This window comes from Heterodontus francisci, chromosome 47 (assembly GCF_036365525.1).
Source record: "Heterodontus francisci isolate sHetFra1 chromosome 47, sHetFra1.hap1, whole genome shotgun sequence".
NCBI classification, from domain to species: domain Eukaryota; kingdom Metazoa; phylum Chordata; class Chondrichthyes; order Heterodontiformes; family Heterodontidae; genus Heterodontus; species Heterodontus francisci.
In genome coordinates, this window is record NC_090417.1 from 19,545,422 (window position 1) to 19,572,768 (window position 27,347).

The window sequence follows — 27,347 nt, forward strand, 5'->3', positions numbered from 1 at the left end:
GCTCCTATTTCTTCAGTTCTGATGATCACCTTGCAGACACAGAACAGTAAAACAAGACGTAACCACAGAAAACTGAGTGCATTGATTGTGAGAGTGTGAATGTGTGTACAAGGGAGGGTCAGAGTGAGGGGGTGAGAATGAGGAGTTAATGTGTATTGGAGAGTGTGTGTAAGTGTTTGAGAGGGAGTGAGACTGGGTCTGAGAGAGCATGTGTATACTAGTGTGCACAAGTCTCTTTCCTTCCCTCCTCCTCACTTTGTGCCTATCTGTTTTGCAGTGTATCTTCCTCTGTGTCTCCCTTCCCCTTCTCCCTCCCTCTGCAATACATACCGGGGCTGGTGCAGAAATGGACAGCAGTGTCTTCAGGCACTGCCTCGTAATGTGAGAAGGAATCCTGTTTACAACAGCCACTGTCTGTTTCAATCACTCCATCAGTTTGCAGAGACACACCATCATCCATCTCTAACCCTCTGCAGGCCTGAGAGTGTAATCAAAGCACATTAATCAGAGCAACATCAGCAGAGAATAGGGGAATAGATATTGGGTTACTATGGCAGATTGGGCACAAACATCAGGATATGGGATAGATTGAGCACACATATATAGAAGTATGTACAGCATACAAGTTCCATTCCAGTGTTTATGCTCCATGTGAGCCTCCTCCCACCTTTCTCATCCCATCACCATGCCCTTCTATTCCTTTCTCCCTTATATGTTTAACCAGCTTCCCCTTCCATGAGTATACACTATTCACCTGAACCACTTCCTGTGGTAGCGAGTTCCACATTCTCACCACTCGCTGGGTAAAGAGGTTTCTCCTGAATTCCCTGTTGGATTTATTCATGACTGTCTTATATATTGATGGCCTCCAGTTCTGCTTTACCCCACAAGTGCACACCTTCTCTCTGTCTCTCACCTATCCAAGCTTTCCATTATTTTAAAGATCTCTATTAGATCACCCCTCAGTCTATTTATGCAGCATGTTCATCTATTTCTGCTACGTGTAACCTCACAATTTTGCGAAGATCCTTGTAAATCTTTTTTTGCGCCCTCTCCAGTGCCTCTATATCCAAACATCGGCCCCTCGAGCCTGCTCCGCCATTCAATAAGATCATGGCTGAACTGATTGTAACCTCAACTCCACATTCCCGCCTAACCTTTCACCCCCTTGCTTACCAAGAATCTATCTACCTCTGCCTTAAAAACATTCCAAGATTCTGCTTCCACCATCTTTTGAGGAAGACAGTTCCAAAGACTCACGACCCTCTGAAAAAAACAATTTCTCCTCATCTCTGTGTTAAATGGAAGACCCCTTTATTTTTAAACAGTGACCCCTAGAGATTCTCTCAAAAGAGGAAACATCCTTTCCATATCCACCCTGTCAAGACCCCTCAAGATCTTATATGTTTTAATCAAGTAGCCTCTTACTCTTCTAAACTCCAGCGGATACAAGCCTGGCCTGTTCAACCTTTCCTCATAAGATACCCGCTCATTCCAGGTATTAGTCCAGGAATCCTTCTCTGAATTGCTTCCAATGCATTTACATCCTTCCTTAAATAAGGAGACTAATACTGTATACAGTACTCCAGATGTGGTCTCACCAATGCCTGGATGATTGAAGCAGAACCTCCCTACTTTTGTATTTACTTCCCCTCGCTATAAACTCAGGCTGTGGGCCCTGACAACATTCCGGCAATAGTACTGAAAACCTGTGCTCCAGAACTTGCCGTGCCCTGAGCCAAGTTGTTCCAGTACAGCTACAACAGTGGCATCTACCCGGCAATGTGGAAAATTGTCCAAGTATATCCTGCACACAAAATGCAGGACAAGTCCAACCCGGCCAATTACTGCCCCATCAGCCTACTTTCAATCATCAGTAAAGTGATGGAAGGTGTCGTCGACAGTGCTATCAAGCGGCACTTGCTTAGTGACGTTCAGTTTGGGTTCTGCCAGGGCCACTCAGCTCCTGACCTCATTACAGCCTTGGTCCACACATGGACAAAAGAGCTGAACTCCAGAGGTGAGGTGAGAGTGACTGCCCTTGACATCAAGGCAGCATTTCACTGAGTACGACATCAAGGAGCCCGAGCAAAACTGGAGTCAATGGGTATCAGAAGGAAAACTCTTCACTGGTTGGAGTCATACCTAGTGCAAAGGAAGATGGTTGTGGTTGTTGGAGGTCAATCATCTCAGCTCCAGGATATCACTGCAGGAGTTCCTCAGGGTAGTGTCCTCGGCCCAACCATTTTCAGCTGCTTCATCAATGACCTTCCTTCAATCATAAGGTCAGAAGTGGGGATGTTCGCTGATGATTGCACAATGTTCAGCACCATTCGCGACTCCTTAGGTACTGAAGCAGTCCGTGTAGAAATGCAGCAAGACCTGGACAATATCCAGGCTTGGGCTGATAAGTGGCAAGTGACATTCGTGTCACAGAAATGCCATACAATGACCATTTTCAACAAGAGAAAATCTAACCATCTCCCCTTGATGTTCAATAGCATTACGATTGCTGAATCCCCCAATATCAACATCCTGGGAGTTACCATTGACCAGAAACTGAACTGGAGTAGCCATATAAATACCGTGGCTACAAGAGCAGGTCAGAGGCTAGGAATCCTGCAGTGAGTAACCCAAGGCCCCAAAGCCTGTCCACCATCTGCAAGGCAGAAGTCAGGAGTGTGATGGAATACTCTCCACTTCTCTGGATGAGTGCAGCTCCAACAACACTCAAGAAGCTCGACACCGTCCAGGACAAAGCAGCCCGCTTGATTGGAACCCCATCCACAAACATTCACTCCCTCCACCCGACGCACAGTGGCAGCAGTGTGTACCATCTACAAGATGCACTGCAGCAACGCACCAAGGCTCCTGAGACAGCACCTTCCAAACCCGTGACCTCTACCACCTGGAAGGACAAGTGCAGCAGATGCATGGGAACACCACTACCTGCAAGTTCCCCTCCAAGCCACACACCACCCTAACTTGGAACTATATTGCCGTTCCTTCAGTGTTGCTGGGTCAAATTCCTGGAACTCCCTTCCTAATAGCACTGTGGTTATACCTACCTCACATGGACTGCAGCGGTTCAAGAAGGCAGCTCACCACCACCTTCTCAAGGGCAATTAGGGATGGGGAATAAAATGCTGGCCTGGCCAGTGATGCCCACATCCCAGGAACCAATAAAAAAAAACATTCTATTTGCTTTCCTAATTACTTGATATACCTGCATACTACTCTTGTGCGATTCATGCACTCGGACACCCCGATCCCTCTGCATCTCAGAGCTCTGCAATCTCTCACCATTTAGATAATATCCTTCTTTTTTATCCTTGCTGACAAAATGGACAATTTCACATTGTCTCACGTTATACAGTTAACTGCACCACACGTGTAATAATATCCTTACATGTCTTCATGGGCTCCATCCTGCGCTCAAATTAACCTTTGAAATGCATCAGTCAAATGAGCTCCCCTTCCTTGACGTGCCAGTTGAGAAATCTGTTCAGGGATTCTCTACCACGGTCTACCACAAACCAACCTTCACTGGTCAATACACGCATTGGGATTCTAACAGTTCCATGTGCTATAAGATTATCGGCAACCTCACAAATAGGGCCCGAGCCATTTGTGAGCTTGATGCTGAAATTGGGAGAATCAAAGACATACAGCATGACAATGGCTACCCTGATCAGATCATTTCTCGCTGCAGATCACGCAAACATATCAACAGGCCCAAGTCTGTCATTTTTAGCCTTGAAATGTGCCCAGTCTAGCTCAGATTACCCTGAAAGGGGAATGTATCTCAAAAATTTGAGCAACAAATCAAGCTCGCTGTTTCACGCTGCTACTATGCAGTAGCAACATGTGTGGTGTTCACCATTAACAGGATGCTCCCGTCAAGCCGAAAAGACGTTCTGCCTATCACACAAATGAGTAATGTGATATATGAATTTCATTGCTAATGCGATGCTAGGTATATCGGTCATATGTCCCAAAGACTGGCGGATCATTTCTCTTCCGCTGTTCACAATGGGCAAGGTACGGGCCGTACCCAAACAGCCCGCGCTTGCAAAACTCAAAACAGTGTCCAACATTAGATGTGATTCTGCCATTGGACAACATTTGCTAAATAATCCTCAGTGTGCTAAGAATTACGCTGACAACCAATTTAAGATGGTGAGTCGAGTGGCGCATTTGCACGTACTGGAAGCAACATATATTAACACATGGCCCTGTTCTTTGCAGACAGAAAGAATATGTGCACACATTTGCCTGTTTCAGCTAAACAAAATAAATGACAGCCATTCGCTGGTCCATTCCTCAGGGCAATGCCTTGACCAATCAGAGTAAAGTTGCCTGGTTTAAATTTCAAACAAATCTTGGCAGTTAACTGTCAGCCACCATAAACTGGTGCATTCTCCATGGCAACACCTTTGCCAATCAGAGTCAATCAGCACTCTCTTCTCATACAGTATAAATATGTTGCTTCCCTGACATTGGTATTCTTGCGACTTGTCCTGACGAGTGCAAGACGAAAAGCTTCGACAAAATGTCTCTGTTTTCAGCAATAATTAATATTTCTGCAATTTCACGATTGCTGCCTGGGATTTGTATCCTGTTCACCTCTTAGTGGCCCCCTATTCCCATTGATTATGTGGTTGTAGAATATTTTACTATTTTGGATCAGGCACAGATACAGTGGCAGAGGGCTGAACGGTCACAGTTACAGGCGTCCAGGGTCAAACAGGTAGAGATACAGGGCTACAGGGACATAACAGGCACAGACACAGGATTTACAGAGCACAATGGGCACAGACAGAAGGGTCCAGGGCCGAATTGGCACAGTTACAGGGTACAGGGCACAACAGGCACAGACAAAGGGGTACAGGGCTGAACTGGCACTGACACAGGGGTACAGGGCCAAATGAGCACAGATACAGGGCAGAATGGGCACAGAGACAGGATTTAAAGTGCAGAATGGGCACAGACGCAAGGGTCCAGGGCCGAATTGGCACAGATATAGGGGTACAGGGTCAAATGAGCACAGATAAAGGGACAAATGGGCACAGAAACAGGGTACAGGGCAGAATGGGCACAGATAGAGGGTTGCCGGGCAGAACAGGTACAGGCAAAGGGGTACATGGCCAAACTGGCACGGATGCAGGGCAGAATGGGCATAGATATGGGGTACAGGGAAAAACAGGTGCAGATACAGGGGTATAGGGCTGAATGGGCTGATCCAGGGGTAAGCACTAAATGGGCAGAGACAAGGGTACAGGGCTGAATTGGTACAGGCACAGAAACAGGGGTTCAGGGTGGAAGGGGCTTATATACAGGGGTTGATTAATTCATTCATTTTTTGCTCATTATAAACACACATACCTGAACGAAGAAGATCTTAGGTTTCCCGGCCAGTGTTGGACAGCTTTGTGCTGTGAACATGGAGTAAATGTCTCTGAGCTTCACAGGATGACTGTCTGCTCCATAAATCACTCCTTCCTCTCCGTGGCTGGAGATAATGGAGATGAAGCAGGACCCGTGATTCCGACTGCTTTCTGTGGCAGGGCCGGGGGTGGGTGGTGGTCGGGGGAGCGGGGTTGCGGGAAAGGAGAGAGGCAGAGAAACTATCACGAAGCCATGATCCCAAGCATCGTACATGCCTATTGCAATCTCCCGCTAACTCCCCACACCCTTTAATATCCCACCCACTCTAATCCCTCTCTCCCGCTAACTCCCCACACCCTTTAATATCCCACCCAGTCTAATCCCAATCTCCCGCAAACTCCCCACACCCTTTAATATCCCACCCACTCTAATCCCAATCTCCCCCTCACTCCCCACACCCTTTAATATCCCACCCACTCTAATCCCAATCTCCCGCTAACTCCCCACACCCTTTAATATCCCACCCAGTCTAATCCCAATCTCCCCCTCACTCCCCAAACCCTTTAATATCCCACCCAGTCTAGTCCCAATCTCCCGCTATCTCCCCACACCCTTTAATATCCCACCCAGTCTAATCCCAATCTCCCGCGAACTCCCCACACCCTTTAATATCGCAACCAGTCTAATCCCACTCTCCCCCTCACTCCCCACACCCTTTAATATCGCAACCAGTCCAATCCCAATCTCCCGCTTACTCCCCACACCCTTTAATATCCCACCCACTCTAATCCCAATCTCCCGCTCACTCACCACACCCTTTAATATCCCACCCACTATAATCCCAATCTCCCCCTCACTCCCCACACCCTTTAATATCCCACCCACTCTGATCCCAATCTCCCGCTCACTCCCCACACCCTTTAATATCGCAACCAGTCTAATCCCAATCTCCCGCTCACTCCCACACCCTTTACTATCCCACCCACTCTGATCCCAATCTCCCCCTCACTCCCCACACCCTTTAATATCACACCCAGCCTAATCCCACTCTCCCCCTCACTCCACACACCCTTTAATATCCCACCCACTCTGATCCCACTCTCCCCCTCACTCCCCACACCCTTTAATATCCCACCCAGTCTAATCCTAATCTCCCCCTCACTCCCCACACCCTTTAATATCGCAACCAGTCTAATCCCAATCTCCCCCTCACTCCCTACACCCTTTACGATCCCACCCACTCTGATCCCAATCTCCCCCTCACTCCCCACACCCTTTAATATCACATCCAGTCTAATCCCACTCTCCCCCTCACTCTCCACACCCTTTAATATCACATCCAGTCTAATCCCACTCTCCCCCTCACTCTCCACACCCTTTAATATCCCACCCAGTCTAATCCCACTCTCCCCCTCACTCTCCACACCCTTTAATATCCCACCCAGGCTGCTCCCAATCTCCCCCTCACTCCCCACACCCTTTAATATCCCACCCACTCTAATCCCAATCTCCCCCTCACTCCCCACACCCTTTAATATCCCACCCAGTCTAATCCCAATCTCCCCCTCACTCCCCACACCCTTTAATATCCCACCCAGTCTAATCCCACTCTCCCACTCACTCCCCACACCCTTTAATATCACACCCACTCTAATCCCACTCTCCCCCTCACTCCCCACACCCTTTAATATCCCACCCAGTCTAATCCCACTCTCCCACTCACTCCCCACAACCTTTAATATCCCACCCACTCTAATCCCAATCTCCCCCTCACACCCTTTAATATCCCACCCAGTCTAATCCCACTCTCCCACTCACTCCCCACACCCTTTAATATCCCACCCACTCTAATCCCAATCTCCCCCTCACACCCTTTAATATCCCACCCACTCTAATCCCACTCTCCCCCTCACTCCCCACACCCTTTAATATCCCACCCACTCTAATCCCAATCTCCCCCTCACACCCTTTAATATCCCACCCAGTCTAATCCCACTCTCCCACTCACTCCCCACACCCTTTAATATCCCACCCACTCTAATCCCACTCTCCCCACACCCTTTAATATCCCACCCACTCTAATCCCAATCTCCCCCTCACACCCTTTAATATCCCACCCAGTCTAATCCCACTCTCCCCCTCACACCCTTTAATATCCCACCCACTCTAATCCCACTCTCCCCCTCACTCCCCACACCCTTTAATATCCCACCCACTCTAATTCCAATCTCCCCCTCACACCCTTTAATATCCCACCCACTCTAATCCCACTCTCCCCCTCACTCCCCACACCCTTTAATATCCCACCCACTCTAATCCCACTCTCCCCCTCACTCCCCACACCCTTTAATATCCCACCCACTCTAATCCCAATCTCCCCCTCACACCCTTTAATATCCCACCCAGTCTAATCCCACTCTCCCACTCACTCCCCACACCCTTTAATATCCCACCCACTCTAATCCCACTCTCCCCCTCACTCCCCACACCGTTTAATATCCCACCCACTCTAATCCCACTCTCCCACTCACTCCCCACACCCTTTAATATCCCACCCACTCTAATCCCACTCTCCCACTCACTCCCCACACCCTTTAATATCCCACCCACTCTAATCCCACTCTCCCCCTCACTCCCCACACCCTTTAATATCCCACCCACTCTAATCCCAATCTCCCCCTCACACCCTTTAATATCCCACCCAGTCTAATCCCACTCTCCCCCTCACTCCCCACACCCTTTAATGTCCCACCCAGTCTAATCCCAATCTCCCCCTCACTCCCCACACCCTTTAATATCCCACCCACTCTAATCCCAATCTCCCCCTCACACCCTTTAATATCCCACCCACTCTAATCCCACTCTCCCCCTCACTCCCCACACCCTTTAATATCCCACCCACTCTAATCCCAATCTCCCCCTCACACCCTTTAATATCCCACCCTGTCTAATCCCACTCTCCCACTCACTCCCCACACCCTTTAATATCCCACCCACTCTAATCCCACTCTCCCCCTCACTCCCCACACCGTTTAATATCCCACCCACTCTAATCCCACTCTCCCACTCACTCCCCACACCCTTTAATATCCCACCCACTCTAATCCCACTCTCCCACTCACTCCCCACACCCTTTAATATCCCACCCACTCTAATCCCACTCTCCTCCTCACTCCCCACACCCTTTAATATCCCACCCACTCTAATCCCAATCTCCCCCTCACACCCTTTAATATCCCACCCAGTCTAATCCCACTCTCCCCCTCACTCCCCACACCCTTTAATATCCCACCCACCTTAATCCCACTCTCCCCCTCACTCCCCACACCCTTTAATATCCCACCCACCTTAATCCCACTCTCCCACTCACTCCCCACACCCTTTAATATCCCACCCACCTTAATCCCACTCTCCCCCTCACTCCCCACACCCTTTAATATCCCACCCACTCTAATCCCAATCTCCCCCTCACACCCTTTAATATCCCACCCAGTCTAATCCCACTCACTCCCCACACCCTTTAATATCCCACCCACTCTAATCCCACTCTCCCCCTCACTCCCCACACCCTTTAATATCCCACCCACTCTAATCCCAATCTCCCCCTCACACCCTTTAATATCCCACCCAGTCTAATCCCACTCTCCCACTCACTCCCCACACCCTTTAATATCCCACCCACTCTAATCCCAATCTCCCCCTCACACCCTTTAATATCCCACCCACTCTAATCCCACTCTCCCCCTCACTCCCCACACCCTTTAATATCCCACCCACTCTAATCCCAATCTCCCCCTCACACCCTTTAATATCCCACCCAGTCTAATCCCACTCTCCCACTCACTCCCCACACCCTTTAATATCCCACCCACTCTAATCCCACTCTCCCCACACCCTTTAATATCCCACCCACTCTAATCCCAATCTCCCCCTCACACCCTTTAATATCCCACCCAGTCTAATCCCACTCTCCCCCTCACACCCTTTAATATCCCACCCACTCTAATCCCCCTCACTCCCCACACCCTTTAATATCCCACCCACTCTAATCCCAATCTCCCCCTCACTCCCCACACCCTTTAATATCCCACCCACTCTAATCCCACTCTCCCCCTCACTCCCCACACCCTTTAATATCCCACCCACTCTAATCCCAATCTCCCTCTCACACCCTTCAATATCCCACCCAGTCTAATCCCACTCTCCCCCTCACTCCCCACACCCTTTAATATCCCACCCAGTCTAATCCCAATCTCCCCCTCACTCCCCACACGCTTTAATATCCCACCCACTCTAATCCCAATCTCCCTCTCACACCCTTCAATATCCCACCCAGTCTAATCCCACTCTCCCCCTCACTCCCCACACCCTTTAATATCCCACCTACTCCAATCCCAATCTCCTGTTAACTTCCCACACTCATTAATATCCCACCCACTCTAATCCCACTCTCCAGCTAACTCCCCACATCCCATTAATATCCCACCCACTCTAATCCCACTCTCCAGCTAACTCCCCACACCCTTTAATATCCCACCCACTCTAATCCCAATCTCCCCCTCACACCCTTTAATATCCCACCCAGTCTAATCCCAATCTCCCGCTAACTCCCCACACCCTTTAATATCCCACCTACTCTAATCCCACTCTCCAGCTAACTCCCCACATCCCATTAATATCCCACCCACTCTAATCCCAATCTCCTGTCAACTCCCCACACCCATTAATATCCCACCCACTCTAATCCCACTCTCCCCCTCACTCCCCACACCCTTTAATATCACATCCAGTCTAATCCCACTCTCCCGCTCACTCCCCACCCCCTTTAATATCCCACCCAGTCTAATCCCACTCTCCCCCTCACTCTCCACACCCTTTAATATCCCACCCAGGCTGCTCCCAATCTCCCCCTCACTCCCCACACCCTTTAATATCCCACCCAGTCTAATCCCACTCTCCCCCTCACTCCCCACAACTTTTAATATCCCACCTACTCCAATCCCAATCTCCTGTTAACTCCCCACACTCATTAAAATCCCACCCAGTCTAATCCCAATCTCCTGCTAACTCCCCACACCCTTTAATAACCCACCCAGTCTAATCCCACTCTCCCCCTCACTCCCCACAACTTTTAATATCCCACCTACTCCAATCCCAATCTCCTGTTAACTCCCCACACTCATTAAAATCCCACCCAGTCTAATCCCAATCTCCTGCTAACTCCCCACACCCTTTAATAACCCACCCAGTCTAATCCCACTCTCCCCCTCACTCCCCACAACTTTTAATATCCCACCTACTCCAATCCCAATCTCCTGTTAACTTCCCACACTCATTAATATCCCACCCACTCTAATCCCACTCTCCAGCTAACTCCCCACATCCCATTAATATCCCACCCACTCTAATCCCACTCTCCAGCTAACTCCCCACACCCTTTAATATCCCACCCACTCTAATCCCAATCTCCCCCTCACACCCTTTAATATCCCACCCAGTCTAATCCCAATCTCCCGCTAACTCCCCACACCCTTTAATATCCCACCTACTCTAATCCCACTCTCCAGCTAACTCCCCACATCCCATTAATATCCCACCCACTCTAATCCCAATCTCCTGTCAACTCCCCACACCCATTAATATCCCACCCACTCTAATCCCACTCTCCTGCGAACTCCCCACACCCTTTAATATCCCACACAGTCTAATCCCACTCTCCCCCTCACTCCCCACACCCTTTAATATCACATCCAGTCTAATCCCACTCTCCCGCTCACTCCCCACCCCCTTTAATATCCCACCCAGTCTAATCCCACTCTCCCCCTCACTCTCCACACCCTTTAATATCCCACCCAGGCTGCTCCCAATCTCCCCCTCACTCCCCACACCCTTTAATATCCCACCCAGTCTAATCCCACTCTCCCCCTCACTCCCCACAACTTTTAATATCCCACCTACTCCAATCCCAATCTCCTGTTAACTCCCCACACTCATTAAAATCCCACCCAGTCTAATCCCAATCTCCTGATAACTCCCCACACCCTTTAATAACCCACCCAGTCTAATCCCACTCTCCCCCTCACTCCCCACAACTTTTAATATCCCACCTACTCCAATCCCAATCTCCTGTTAACTCCCCACACTCATTAAAATCCCACCCAGTCTAATCCCAATCTCCTGCTAACTCCCCACACCCTTTAATAACCCACCCAGTCTAATCCCACTCTCCCCCTCACTCCCCACAACTTTTAATATCCCACCTACTCCAATCCCAATCTCCTGTTAACTCCCCACACTCATTAAAATCCCACCCAGTCTAATCCCAATCTCCTGCTAACTCCCCACACCCTTTAATAACCCACCCAGTCTAATCCCACTCTCCCCCTCACTCCCCACAACTTTTAATATCCCACCTACTCCAATCCCAATCTCCTGTTAACTTCCCACACTCATTAATATCCCACCCACTCTAATCCCACTCTCCAGCTAACTCCCCACATCCCATTAATATCCCACCCACTCTAATCCCACTCTCCAGCTAACTCCCCACACCCTTTAATATCCCACCCACTCTAATCCCAATCTCCCCCTCACACCCTTTAATATCCCACCCAGTCTAATCCCAATCTCCCGCTAACTCCCCACACCCTTTAATATCCCACCTACTCTAATCCCACTCTCCAGCTAACTCCCCACATCCCATTAATATCCCACCCACTCTAATCCCAATCTCCTGTCAACTCCCCACACCCATTAATATCCCACCCACTCTAATCCCACTCTCCTGCGAACTCCCCACACCCTTTAATATCCCACACAGTCTAATCCCACTCTCCCCCTCACTCCCCACACCCTTTAATATCACATCCAGTCTAATCCCACTCTCCCGCTCACTCCCCACCCCCTTTAATATCCCACCCAGTCTAATCCCACTCTCCCCCTCACTCTCCACACCCTTTAATATCCCACCCAGGCTGCTCCCAATCTCCCCCTCACTCCCCACACCCTTTAATATCCCACCCAGTCTAATCCCACTCTCCCCCTCACTCCCCACAACTTTTAATATCCCACCTACTCCAATCCCAATCTCCTGTTAACTCCCCACACTCATTAAAATCCCACCCAGTCTAATCCCAATCTCCTGCTAACTCCCCACACCCTTTAATAACCCACCCAGTCTAATCCCACTCTCCCCCTCACTCCCCACAACTTTTAATATCCCACCTACTCCAATCCCAATCTCCTGTTAACTCCCCACACTCATTAAAATCCCACCCAGTCTAATCCCAATCTCCTGCTAACTCCCCACACCCTTTAATAACCCACCCAGTCTAATCCCACTCTCCCCCTCACTCCCCACAACTTTTAATATCCCACCTACTCCAATCCCAATCTCCGGTTAACTTCCCACACTCATTAATATCCCACCCACTCTAATCCCAATCTCCTGTCAACTCCCCACACCCATTAATATCCCACCCACTCTAATCCCACTCTCCAGCTAACTCCCCACATCCCATTAATATCCCACCCACTCTAATCCCAATCTCCTGTCAACTCCCCACACCCATTAATATCCCACCCACTCTAATCCCACTCTCCAGCTAACTCCCCACACCCATTAATATCCCACCCACTCTAATCCCACTCTCCAGCTAACTCCCCACATCCCATTAATATCCCACCCAGTCTAATCCCAATCTCCTGCTAACTCCCCACACCCATTAATATCCCACCCACTCTAATTCCACTCTCCTGCTAACTCCCCACACCCATTAATATCCCACCCAGTCTAATTCCACTCTCCAGCTAACTCCCCACAACCCATTAATATCCCACCCACTCTAATTCCAATCTCCTGCTAACATCCCACACCCTTTAATATCCCACCCACTCTAATCCCAATCTCCTGCTAACTCCCCACACCCATTAATATCCCACCCACTCTAATCCCAATCTCCTGCTAACTCCCCACACCCATTAATATCCCACCCACTCTAATTCCACTCTCCTGCTAACTCCCCACACCTATTTATATCCCACCCACTCTAATCTCAATCTCCTGCTAACTCCCCACACCTATTTATATCCCACCCACTCTAATCCCACTCTCCTGCTAACTCCCCACACCCATTAATATCCCACCCACTCTAATCCCAATCTCCTGCTAACTCCCCACACCCATTAATATCCCACCCAGTCTAATCCCAATCTCCTGCTAACTCCCCACACCCATTAATATCCCACCCACTCTAATCCCAATCTCCTGCTAACTCCCCACACCTATTTATATCCCACCCACTCTAATCCCACTCTCCTGCTAACTCCCCACACCCATTAATATCCCACCCACTCTAATCCCAATCTCCTGCTAACTCCCCACACCCATTAATATCCCACCCAGTCTAATCCCAATCTCTTGCTAACATCCCACACCCTTTAATATCCCACCCACTCTAATTCCACTCTCCTGCTAACTCCCCACAACCCAATAATATCCCACCCACTCTAATCCCAATCTCCTGCAAACTCCCCACACCCATTAATATCCCACCCAGTCTAATCCCAATCCCTTAACATCCCACACCCTTTAATATCCCACCCACTCTAATCCCAATCTCCTGCTAACTCCCCACACCCATTAATATCCCACCCACTCTAATCCCAATCTCCTGCAAACTCCCCACACCCATTAATATCCCACCCAGTCTAATCCCAATCTCCTGCAAACTCCCCACACCCATTAATATCCCACACCCAGTCTAATCCCAATCTCCTGCTAACATCCCACACCCTTTAATATCCCACCCACTCTAATCCCAATCTCCTGCAAACTCCCCACACCCATTAATATCCCACCCAGTCTAATCCCAATCTCCTAACATCCCACACCCATTAATATCCCACCCACTCTAATTCCACTCTCCTCCTAACTCCCCACACCCATTAATATCCCACACCCAGTCTAATCCCAATCTCCTAACATCCCACACCCATTAATATCCCACCCACTCTAATTCCACTCTCCTCCTAACTCCCCACACCCATTAATATCCCACCCACTCTAATCCCACTCTCCAGCTAACTCCCCACACCCATTAATATCCCACCCACTCTAATTCCAATCTCCAGCTAACTCCCCACACCCATTAATATCCCACCCAGTCTAATCCCAATCTCCTGCTAACATCCCACACCCATTAATATCCCACCCACTCTAATTCCAATCTCCTGCTAACATCCCACACCCTTTAATATCCCACCCAGTCTAATCCCAATCTCCTGCTAACTCCCCACACCCATTAATATCCCACCAGTCTAATCCCAATCTCCTGCTAACTCCCCACACCCATTAATATCCCACCCACTCTAATTCCACTCTCCAGCTAACTCCCCACACCCATTAATATCCCACCCAGTCTAATCCCAATCTCCTGCTAACTCCCCACACCCATTAATATCCCACCCACTCTAATTCCACTCTCCAGCTAACTCCCCACACCCTTTAATATCCCACCCACTCTAATTCCACTCTCCTCCTAACTCCCCACTCCCATTAATATCCCACCCACTCTAATCCCAATCTCCTGCTAACATCCCACACCCTTTAATATCCCACCCACTCTAATTCCACTCTCCTCCTAACTCCCCACTCCCATTAATATCCCACCCACTCTAATCCCAATCTCCTGCTAACATCCCACACCCTTTAATATCCCACCCACTCTAATTCCACTCTCCTCCTAACTCCCCACTCCCATTAATATCCCACCCACTCTAATCCCAATCTCCTGCAAACTCCCCACACCCATTAATATCCCACCCAGTCTAATCCCAATCTCCTGCTAACATCCCACACCCTTTAATATCCCACCCAGTCTAATCCCAATCTCCTGCTAACATCCCACACCCTTTAATATCCCACCCACTCTAATCCCAATCTGCTGCTAACTCCCCACAACCCATTAATATCCCACCCACTCTAATTCCAATCTCCTGCTAACTCCCCACACCCATTAATATCCCACCCACTCTAATTCCAATCTCCTGCTAACTCCCCACACCCATTAATATCCCACCCAGTCTAATCCCAATCTCCCCCCACACCCATTAATATCCCACCCAGTCTAATCCCAATCTCCCCCCACACCCTTTAATATCCCACCCACTCTAATTCCAATCTCCTGCTAACTCCCCACACCGTTTAATATCCCACCCACTCTAATCCCAATCTCCTGCTAACTCCCCACACCCATTAATATCCCACCCACTCTAATCCCAATCTCCTGCTAACATCCCCACACCCATTTATATCCCACCCACTCTAATCCCACTCTCCAGCTAACTCCCCACAACCCAATAATATCCCACCCACTCTAATTCCAATCTCCTGCTAACTCCCCATACTCATTTATATCCCACCCACTCTAATCCCACTTTCCAGCTAACTCCCCACAACCCAATAATATCCCACCCACTCTAATTCCAATCTCCTGCTAACTCCCCACACCCATTAATATCCCACCCAGTCTAATCCCAATCTCCCCCCACACCCTTTAATATCCCACCCAGTCTAATCCCAATCTCCTGCTAACTCCCCACACCCTTTAATATCCCACCCACTCTAATCCCAATCTCCTGCTAACTCCCCACACCCTTTAATATCCCACCCAGTCTAATCCCACTCTCCCCTCACTGCCCAGACCCTTTAATATCCCACCCAGTCTAATCCCAATCTCCTGCTAACTTCCCACACCCTTTAATATCCCACCCACTCTAATCCCAATCTCCTGCTAACTCCCCACACCCTTTAATATCCCACCTAGTCTAATCCCAATCTCCTGCTAACTCCCCACACCCTTTAATATCCCACCCAGTCTAATCCCAATCTCCTAACTCCTCACACCCTTTAATATCCCACCCAGTCTAATCCCACTCTCCCCCTCACTGCCCAGACCCTTTAATATCCCACCCAGTCGAATCCCAGTCTCCTGCTTACTTCCCGTATCTTTTAATATCGCAGTCTTATCCTACTCTCCACCGAATCACTTACCTTTCTTGTACTCGTGCAGGATCTCCTCTGCTGTGTAATCGATCTTGAACTTTACCTTGAATCCCAAATGAGACAGCACCTTGTGAAGATTCTTGGTGTCCCTTGAAGCTGCTGATCTGCTTCTCAAATGTGAGGGAGGGCTGAATTTCTGCACTGTAATGATCAGTACTCTCGGCTTGAGGCAGCTGCCTGAATCAGCCAAGGAATCTGTCATGTTTTCAGTTAACAGAAGAAATAGCAATTGTGATAATGGACAGCTCACAGTGACAGAGTGTACCTCTGCAATCAGGTGCGGTTCACAATCACTGGTCCCAGCCAGCTTCAGGCTACACCCTTTCTTTGCAATTTAAAGGGACACTGCCATCACCAAGATAAGGTTTGGCTGAATATTCTATTTCCTGGGGCACCGAGAAGGAGATTACTGCTCCACTGGGACGCAGAGACATGTTTCAACAAATGTAGCACCCCATTTCAGTCACGGACATGAAGATCAAACATTCAGTCAAAGATTCAGCAAAACATTTCACTTAAAACAAGGATCAGGAACGAATACACTCGACAGTACAAACAGTAGCATGGAACAGAGCATGAAACATGCACCAGATACTGTGTGCAACAAAAACAGAAAATGCTGAAAAGCCTCATCAGTGAAGAGTCTTCAGGAACTGATGCAGTTCTGATGAAAGATTAAGTCTTTTGCTCTCACCATAGATGCCGCCTGACCTGCTCAGGCTTTCCAGCATTTTCTGTTTTGACTCTATATTTCCAGGATACTCAGTATTTAACTTTTGAAATATTGGGTGAGTTGGGTCTGTTGGACTTGATGAGTTGGATGCCGGACTCAGCTAATCCCTCGATCCGGGTGCAGACAATGACTCACTCCCAGGTGTGGGTTATTTCAGTCATTCCAGTAGTGGGAATTGTATTTTGTTATCTGAGATGATAGTGACAGCAACACCTTTCACTTTCTGTTCTCATCATCCGCCTGTGTCGGAGGCTCCTGAAATCTCCCTGCTTTTTTTCTTCATTCCTGGGATGTGGGCATCGCTGGCTAGGCCGGCATTTATTGCCCATCTCTAATTTCCCTTGAGAAGGTGGTGGTGAGCTGCCTTCTTGAACTGCTGCAGTCCATGTTGGGTAGGTATACCCACAGTGCTGTTAGGAAAGGAGTTCCAGGATTTGGACCCAGCAACAGTGAAGGAACGGCGATATAGTTCCAAGTATGGGTTGTGTGACAAGCACATGACATACAAACATACAAACGAAAATACGAATTAGGAGCAGAATTAGGCCATTCAGCCCCTCAAGCCTGCTCTGCTGTTCAATAAAATCATGGCTGATCTGTTTGTGTCTCGAATTCCACACTCCCATCTACCCCCGATAACCTTTGATTCCTTTGTCGAGCAAGAATCTATCCAGCTGCGTCTTAAAAATATTCAATGACCCCACCTCCACCACCTTCTGAGGCAGAGTTCCTGAGTCGCACAAACTTCAGAGAAAATATTTCTCCTCATCTCAGTCTTAAAAGGGCGACCCCTAATTTTACAACAGTGCCCTCGCGTTCTGGGCTCATCACAAGAGGAAACATCCTTTCCACATCCACCTTGTCAAGACCGTTTAGGATCTTATAAACTTCAATCAAGTCTCCCCTCACTCTTCTAAACTCCAGTGAAAACAAGCCCAGTCTGTCCAACCTTTCCTCAAAAGAAACCCGCTCATTCCAGGTATCAATCAAGGAAACCTTCTACGAATCACCACCAATGCATTCACAACCTTTCTTAAATAAGGAGACCAAAACTAAACAGAGTGTTCAAGATATGGTCTAACCAATGCCCTGTTTAACTGAAGCATAACATCCTTCCTTTTATTTTCAATTCCTCTCGTAATAAAGGATAGTGTTCCATTAGCTTTCTTTATTACTTCCTGCACCTGCATACTAACTTTTTGTGACTCATGCACCACAACACCAAGATCCCTCTGCACCTCGGAATTCTGCAGTCGTTCCCCGTTTAAGTAATACTCTGCTTTTTTATTCTTCCTGCCAAAGTGAACAACTTCACATTTTCCCACATTATATTCCATCTGCCAGATTTTTGCCTACTCACTCAACCTATGCATGTCGGTCTGCAAACCCCCTTCTGCCCTCTTTACAACATACTTTCCTACCTATCTTTGTGTCATCTGCAAATTGAGCTACCATGCCATCGGTCCCCTCATCTAAGTCACTGATATAAATTGTAAAGAGTTGAGGCCCCGGCACAGACCCCTGCGGGACTCCACTCATCACATCCTGCCAATCAGAAAAGGACCTATTTTTGCCCACTCTCTGTTTTCTGCCAGCCAGCCAAACTTCTATCCATGCTCATCTGTTACCCCCGACACATGAGCTCCTACTTTGCACAATAAGGGGCGGCACAGTGGCGCAGTGGTTAGCACCGCAGCCTCACAGCTCCAGCGACTCGGGTTCAATTCCGGGTACTGCCTGTGTGGAGTTTGCAAGTTTTCCCTGTGTCTGCGTGGGTTTCCGTAGGGTGCTCCGGTTTCCTCCCACCGCCAAAGACTTGCAGGTTGATAGGTAAATTGGCCATTGTAAATTGCCTCTAGTGTAGGTAGGTGGTAGGGAAATATAGGGACAGGTGGGGATGTGGTAGGAATATGGGATTAGTGTAGGATTAGTATAAATGGGTGGTTAATGGTCGGCACAGACTCGGTGGGCCGAAGGGCCTGTTTCAGTGCTGTATCTCTAAAAAAAAAATTTCAAAAATAACCTTTTGTGCAGCACCTTGTCAAATGCCTTCTGAAAATCCAAGTACGTCATCGGGCTCCCCTTTATCCACAGCACGTGTCACCCCTTCAAAGAACTCCAATAATTTGGTTAAACATGATTTCACTTTCACAAAGCCATGATAACAATTCCTGATTATCTTGAGTTTTTCAAAGTGTCCAGCTACAGCCTCCTGAATGATCGATTCGAATACCTTCCCCACGACAGACGTCAAGCTGACTGGCCTACAGTTAACTGCTTTTTGCCTCCCCCCGCCTTCTTGAATAGATGGGTTATATTTGCTACTTTCCAGTCTGATGGAACCTTCCAGAATCTAGAAAATTTTGAAAGATTAACACCAATGCATCTACGACTTAATTAGCCATCTCTTTTCAGCCCCTAGAATGAAGCCCATCAGGACCCGGGGACTTGTCTTCCCGCAGCTCCATCAGTTTGCTCAGTCCCACTTCCCTGATGATTGTAATTTCTCCAAGTCCCTCTCTTCCTCCACCTCCTCATTTACAGCTATTACTGGAATGTTTTGTGTATCCTCCTTGGTGAAGACAGAAGCAAAGTATTTGAACATTTCATCTGCCATTTCCTTATTATCTGCTATTGACTCCTCATTCTCACTCTCTCAAGGACCAACACTCACTTTACTGACTCTTTTCCTTTTTAAATATCTGTAGAAACTTTTTCTATCTGTTTTTACATTTCGAGCTAGCTTCCTCTCATACTCTAATTTCTTTCTCCTGATTAACCTTTTAGTCATTCTCTGCCGTTCTTTATATTCTGTCCAATCATCTGACCTACCACTCGTCTTTGTGCAACTATATGCTTTTTCCTTAAGTTTGATGCTTTCCTTAAGTTCTTTAGTTAACCACGGATGGTGGGTCCTCTCCTTTGAATTTTTCTTCACAGTAGGAATATACTTATCCTGAGTATTCTGAAATATCCCCTTGAATGTCTGTCTGCCACTGCTTCTCGACTGATCTATCTCCTAGCCGAGGAACCCAGTTCACTTCAGCTCGCTCAGCATTCATGCCCACATAGTTGCACTTATTTAAGTTGAAAATACTGGTCTGAGACTCACTCTTCTCCCTTTCAAACTGGATCCAAAAATCAATCATATTGTGGTCGCTGCTACCTAAAAGCTACCTTTACTCTGAGATCATGAATTATTCCTGTCACATTACACAATAGCAAGTCTAATTTTAACTGATCTCCGGTCTCTGAATGAACTTGGCCTTGGAGTCACAATGGCAACAGTTCAGATTCAGTAAGTCAAACAAGAAGAAAAGTGGAGGGCAACTCTACCCCAATATCAATATTATCAGTGTCCTCAAATTCATCAGTATCATCAATAGTCAGCGTAATCAACATCAAAGTCAACAATATCAGCGTCATCAATATCAAAATCAGTGTCATCAATATTATTAGCATCAATATCAACATGATCAATATCAGCAAATATCACTACCAATACCAGCAGAACTATCAGTATCAACCTCATCAATATCAGCGGATCAATATCAATATCTGCATCAATATTATCACTATCAGCAACGTAATAAACATCAACATCAGTGTCATCAATATTATCGACATCAGCATCATTATAAATATCAATACAAGCATCAGTATCATCAGCATCAAGAGTATCAAATATATTATCAGCATTATCAATGTCAATAATTTCATCAATATCAACGTCAATATTCATATCAATATCACTGTCACCGATATCATCAGTCTATTCAAAATTGTCAATATAATATATTTCTCTCCCTTTGCAATCAGCTGGCTGGAGAGTGGGAGGCTGGAGGTCCATTTCCCAGTCCATCCCTCCGTCCCCTTGGCAGGATTAACCTTGAAGCAGTGTGCGGGATTAACTAATTCTCTTCCACTTACCTGTGTAAGGTGCCCTCTGACCTGGCTTCTTTTCTTGATTCTCAGCCCCAGACTCAGATACCCAGCTTCCTGTGGCCATTTCTGCATCAAGTCAAAGTCCTGTTGGCTCCCCCGGTCCCTTTGTTACTGGAACTGAACCTAGAGGACTACGGTTCAAGAGCTGACAAGTGGGATTCGGCTGGAGAGCTCTTTTTCAGCCAACACCATGGGCCAAACGGCCTCCTTCTGTGCTTTCGACTTTTCTGTGTTTCTGTCTGCAGCCTTTGATACAATTGACCATACCATTTAACTTCCAGCTCCTCTCCACCGTTGTCTAGCTGGGTGGAACTGCACTCGCCTGGTTCACTTATCTGTCTATTCGGAGCCAGAGAAGCACCTGCAATGATTTCTCTTCCTGCAAGGATCTACTATTGGCCTTCACGAATTTTTACCCACTGCCCCTTGGCAATATCATCCAAAAACAGAGTGTCAGTTTTCACAAGTGCATTGATGACACCCAGCTCTACCTATCACCTCTCTGACCCTTCCACAATCTCAAAATCATCAGACTGCTTATCTGACATCCAGTAACGGATGATGTCATGCGAAAGCCTCACCTGCCAAGAACAAGGCACATTAATTTTGTCATGAACATTGATTTTAAATTGTTGCTGGAGCGAGTAAATGACTTGTTAAACATATCAGCTGTGGCTGGAAAATACGTTTGCATATTAACGGACAGTGGTTGGAAGGACAAAGGACCATTCCCTGACACATTCAACCCACAATGGACCTTGATCACCAGGTATTGTGTGTAAGAGAAGCATTCCAAAGACTGTGAAGGTGATTAGGTGATCCAGGACTGGTTAGACCAGCTGGTCACATGACTAACTGGCTGTTCCAGGGTCTTTTGAACCAGCCACAGAGAGTTTGAATGCAGACTGTTTTCTCCTGGACTGAGATCTCTCCTGTCTGCTCCCATCTCTTTCTCACAAGCCTCTGAATCCACATGAACCCCAAGAGAGAAAAGTCTCCTACAGCAAACAAGGTTTAAGAAGAATACTGGGCCCCAACGAAAAGCAAGATCTACCTACAATCAAGGACTCTACGGTGAGCTCGAAGAACCATAACAAAAATTCTTCAGATATTGTTTCAAGTTTTTCCACTTGATTTTTCTTCTGCTCTTTTCTGTCTCTATTTGCATGTGTGTATCGCATCTGCATGCTAGTGTGGGCGCGTCCTGTATCCATCGACATTAACCAAATTAGAGTTTAAGTTGAATAAATTTCAACTTTTCTTCATTAAACCTCAGAAAGGCTGTTTGTGCTGATTTCTTTGATATACCATTGGAAAGCGGTGAACAAGGATTCACCAAGGGGGAGCTAAAAACAGTGCGTTTAAAATTAAACCCTGTTACGGTAAGATCAGGTGAAGGCTGAGAGGGAACCCTAAACACCTTTCTGACCTGGTCGTAACAATGACCAGAAGTCTCCTCCCATGAAAAGTTGGGAAAACAAACCCAGTATCCCCATTACACATGCCATTCCCTGGGAATAGAATCCATCTCTCTCCCTGGCAACTGTCAAGGCTGAAAAGGTTCGCAACTGTGGTGTCAAATCTGACCCTGAGACAACTTTCTGACCACCTATCTACACCATCACTGAGGCCACCTCTTTCCACCTCCATGAACATTGCCTGACTCCGCCCCACCTCAGCTCATCAGCTGCTGAAACCCTCTAAATTTGACTATTCCAATGCACTCCTAACTGACCTCCCACTTTCTACCCGATACAAACTTGAGGTCATCCAAATCTTTGATGCCTCGGTCCCAACTCACACCAAGTTCTATTCACCCATCACCCTCTTCTTTCCGACCTACACTGACTCCCCTTTTAAGCTGTGCCTCTCTTGATTTTACAATTCTCACCCTTGTTTTCAAGTCTCTCCACATGTCTGCAACCTCCTCCAGCCCCAACAACACGCCTGCCACCACTCCCCAAGAGAAATCTGCGCCACTCTAATTCTGGCCTCTTGCATATCCCTGATTTTCGCGGGTCCATCATTGGTGACTTTGCCTTCAGCTGCTAAGGGCCCAAGCTCTGAAATTCTCGACCTAAATCCTCCTGTCTCTCTTTTCTCCTTTAAGATGCTCCTTAAAATCTATCTCTTTGTCCAAAATTTTGGCCATCTCACCCAATATCTCCTTTTATGGCTCTGTATTAGATTTTGCATTATAACGCTCCTGTGAAGCACCTTGGGACATTTTATTGTCTTGAAGGTCATATGTAAACTTATTATTAATCAGCATCTTTCTAATCACCTTTGCTTTGCCGTAGTTCATAGTTCAATCTGATAATGAGATTACCTTCGCCCGTCGACAGCAGGCTTAGCACTTGGACAAACAGTCAGATAACACGCAATCCAGCTTCGTGACGCAACACTAATCGTGGAAAGACTTGCATTTACAGTTGCCTTTCACCACCGCCCTGGAATGTCCCAAAGCACTTTACTTGAAGTATTTTTGAGCTGCAACACCTGCCCTTTTACCTCCTCTCTCCTCACTGTGCAAGGCCTCAAAAACCCCTTCCAGGTGAAAGAGCAATTTACACCTATTTCTTTCAATTTAGTTTCCTGTATTCACCGCTCACATTGCAGTATGCTCTACATTGGGAAAATCAAAAGCAGATTTTGTGACTGCTTTGAGGAACACCTGCTTTCAGTCCGCAAGCATGACCCCGAAGCTACTGATGGCCTGCCATTTTAATTCTCCACTGTGTTCTCATACTGATCTCTCTGTACTCGGCCAACTGCAGTCTTCTAATGAAGTTCAAGGCAAGCTCGAGGAACAGCACCTTATCTTTCGATTTGGCAGCCTTCGAGACTTAATATATTTCAGACTGTCATCTCCGTGCCCACTTTGTTTCTTTCTCTTTGCAATTTTCGGTCTTCGTCTTGTTTTTCACGCGTTTTGTTTTCGGACGATGGCTGTTAAGCATTCTGCCATTCACATCTCCTCTGAACACACCTTTTGTTTCTTTACTTGTCCGATTTCCTCTGCCTTTGGCTTTGCACCACCAATTCTTTTGTCATTTAATCTCTCCTGTCTGGCACCCGATCACAGACCCTGCCTTTTGTTCTTTTCCTCCCCTCTTCCATTTCACCTGCTTAAACCCTGTTACATTTCTAACTTTTCCCAGTTCTGATAAAATGTCATCAACCTGAAACATTAACTGTTTCTCTCTCCACAGATGCTGTCTGATCTGCTATTTCCAGCATTTTGTTTTTATTTCAGATTCTCAGCTTCTGCAGCATTTTGCTTTTGTATGAAATAATTTTGAAGTGCAGTCACTGTTGTAATGTAGGCCACTATAACCCAGCAGTGAACTTGCATCGAACATGCTTTCACAAACAACAATCAAACAAACGACCAGATCATCAGTTTGGGGATGGATTCTCCTGTTCTTTTAATTAGTGTCACAGGATATGTTATATCCACCACAGAGGGCAGACGAGAATCTCAGTTTAACATCTCATCTGACAGTGGAGCACTCCCTCAATCGTGCACTGGAGTATTAGCTTCAATTCTTTGTTCAAGTCTCTGGAGTGGGCTTCAAACACACAATCTGCAGCCTCAGAGGCGAGAGTGCAACCCCTGAGCTGCAATCAATAAGCTTTACTCCTCGCCGAGTCTCACAAATTTGACTGAGATGTGTGCAGAGGACTTTATCCAGTACTGGTATTGCCTGTTGTCTCCCTTGCAACACCATGCATGTTTGAACAGGATGCCAACTAATCCCACAGTAGCACAAAATCATGATGCTGTGTTTATTGCTTAATTACTTCAGTGTCTGCGAGTTGTACAGTAGGTGTGATGGGTGCGAGTGAGCAGTGCTCAGGAAGTGAAAGAAAGAAAAGTACAAATGCAAGTCTTTCAAGTCACCCAAAAGCACTTGGCAGCCCATGAAGTAACTTTTGAAGTGCATTCTCTGCTGTGGGAAATGCAGCAGTCCATTTGCACACAGCAAGGTCCCACAAACAATATAAATGACTATGACCGTATCATTTGTTTTTGTGCTGTTGATTGGGGGATAAATATCGGACAGGAGATTAGGAAAAGCTCCTGTGCTCCTCTTCGAATTAGTGCCATCTTTGAAGCCCACCTGAAAGGGCAGAAGAGGCTTCTATTGAACATCTCAGCTGCCAGACGGCACCTCCCACAGTGCATCTCTCAGCACTGCAATGAATGTGTCAACCTGGATAATGTGCTCAAGTCACTGGCATAGGGCTGGAACCCACAACTTCTGGCTGGAAGACAAGAATACTACGAACTGAGCTGATCAAAGCCCACAGTTCTGGACTGCAAGAAGACACAACCCACAGATCAATGATTTTTAATTTGATTAATGAAAGAACGTGCATTTCTATAACGCCTTTCACAAACTCACTGTGGGCCAAAGTCAATAAAATACCTCTAAAATACAGTCATTCTTCTAACGTAGGAACCTCAAATACTTGTGAACATAAAGCTTGGAGTTATAAAAGCCTGCCAATTACAGTAGGAGTGTGAAGACAAGGAGTTCCACAGTGCGAGACGATGTGACCATCCCCCGATTCCAAATGGGAATCCTGCGCTGGTTGCTGTAAAACAAAACCAGGACAATGGGCTTCATTTGTTGAGCCTGTAGCCCCTGAAGTCTGGACTTGGGAGTCTGAATCAGCTCGGGATCAGGGAAATGGCACAGTTGTCAAGATAACCAGTCACTTTGCTAAGTTACAGTGTACCAGATGGTAGCAGTGTCTGAACCTGCCAAAAGGCAACGCCCTAGTTTGCTATCGGTGAATGCGTCCACCTTTAATCCACAGTGGCAGTTTTTGCATAACTTAATTCACTCTTCTTAAACTTCTGTTGGTTGACCCCCACCCCCGCCACCACGTGCAATCTTTATCTCACTTGCCTCAACAGCTGCTTGCTGTAACTGATATTTTGTTTTCTTAAAGACTGATTAGTCACAGTCACTCCTGATAGGGATGACGACTTTTAACTATTTGAATGCAGTGTGCAACAATCCTCATATCTCACTTTACTGCAATTCGTCTTTTCTTCAGTTCATGCCATGTGAGCATCACTGTTAAGGCCAGCATCTATTCCTCATCCCTAACTGCTCTCGTGAAGGTTGGTGGTAAACCTTCTCGAACTGCTGCAGTCCATATGGTCAAGATACACCCACAGTTCTGTTCGGGAGGGAGCTCCAAGGTTTTGGACCAATGGCGATGATGGAATAGCAACATATGTCCAAGTCGGAATGGTGTGTGACTTGGAGGTGGATGTCCTTGTCCAAAGAAAGAATGAAGTTGCATTTCCATCCCATCTTTCCTGATATCAGGACGTCCCAAAGTGCTTCACAGACTATGAAGTACCTTTGAAGAGTCATCACTGTTGCAATACAGGAAATGCAGATGCAATTTGCGCACAGCAAGCTCCCACAAACAGCAATGCGTTACTCCAGCAGATGGAGATCACAGGTTTGAAGGTGCTGTTAAAGAATTAGCAAGTGCTGTGGACTTTATGCAATGCAGCCACGCTGGCTTCTGCTATGATGCTCCTAGTTTTACCGGGTGGGATGGTACCTGTTGACTTCGTGCCCTTAGCCCATGTTTAGCTGAGCTTGGGGGGTGTGGGGGCAGGGCTTTGGATGACCATTTGAACTGCTCAGTGAACAATAGCAGCACCAGCAAGCATTCTCTCCATTGCATGTTTCAGGCTAAGATCAACATGAGCACTTATCTCCTTGACCATCAATCCTCACTCTCAACAAACCCCAAAATCTCATACATCCAATCTCACACTAATGCCCTGCCCCACATATCAGGGACAATATGGTGGTGAGACCCTAACCGAGAAGTGCAATGGCTCGAGAAGCTTCAACTAAGCTTGCAAGCCTTGCAGGGAGCCGTGATTTCAGTCCCCATCTCAGAACAGTCAGGTACTGTCTGCAAGAAACTGGGTGATGACTGCGGGTCCCTGTCTTGTGAAGACAGTTCATGGGAAGAGCCTCCCTTGCCTGTGGCTCCAAGTGTAAAGCTGTGAGTGAGGACGGCCCTCAGTATGCCACCCATAGCTTGGCCGTGGGGACGAGTGCGAACATTACTCTCTGCCCAAGTGCAGTTAAGTGCACACGGTCGAGCAACACTATTCCATTCCTCACCCCGACACCGACAATAAACGCCAGAAAAAAAGGACACAACACGCAC

The 27,347-nt window shown here is 47.2% G+C and overlaps 1 protein-coding gene across 1 annotated transcript in view; it reads right to left on the minus strand.

Moving 5' to 3' along the window:
• LOC137357167 (caspase-7-like) overlaps positions 1-16,655 on the minus strand; it is a 162,424-nt gene extending 145,769 nt beyond the window's left edge. The window contains exons 1-3 of the mRNA XM_068023266.1: positions 16,442-16,655; positions 5,386-5,558; positions 331-478 (exon numbers count right to left, since the gene is read on the minus strand). Of these exons, the coding sequence (XP_067879367.1) occupies positions 331-478; positions 5,386-5,558; positions 16,442-16,655 (535 nt within the window). The remainder of the gene's footprint in view (positions 1-330; positions 479-5,385; positions 5,559-16,441) is intronic.
• Between the last annotated feature and the right edge of the window lie 10,692 nt (positions 16,656-27,347).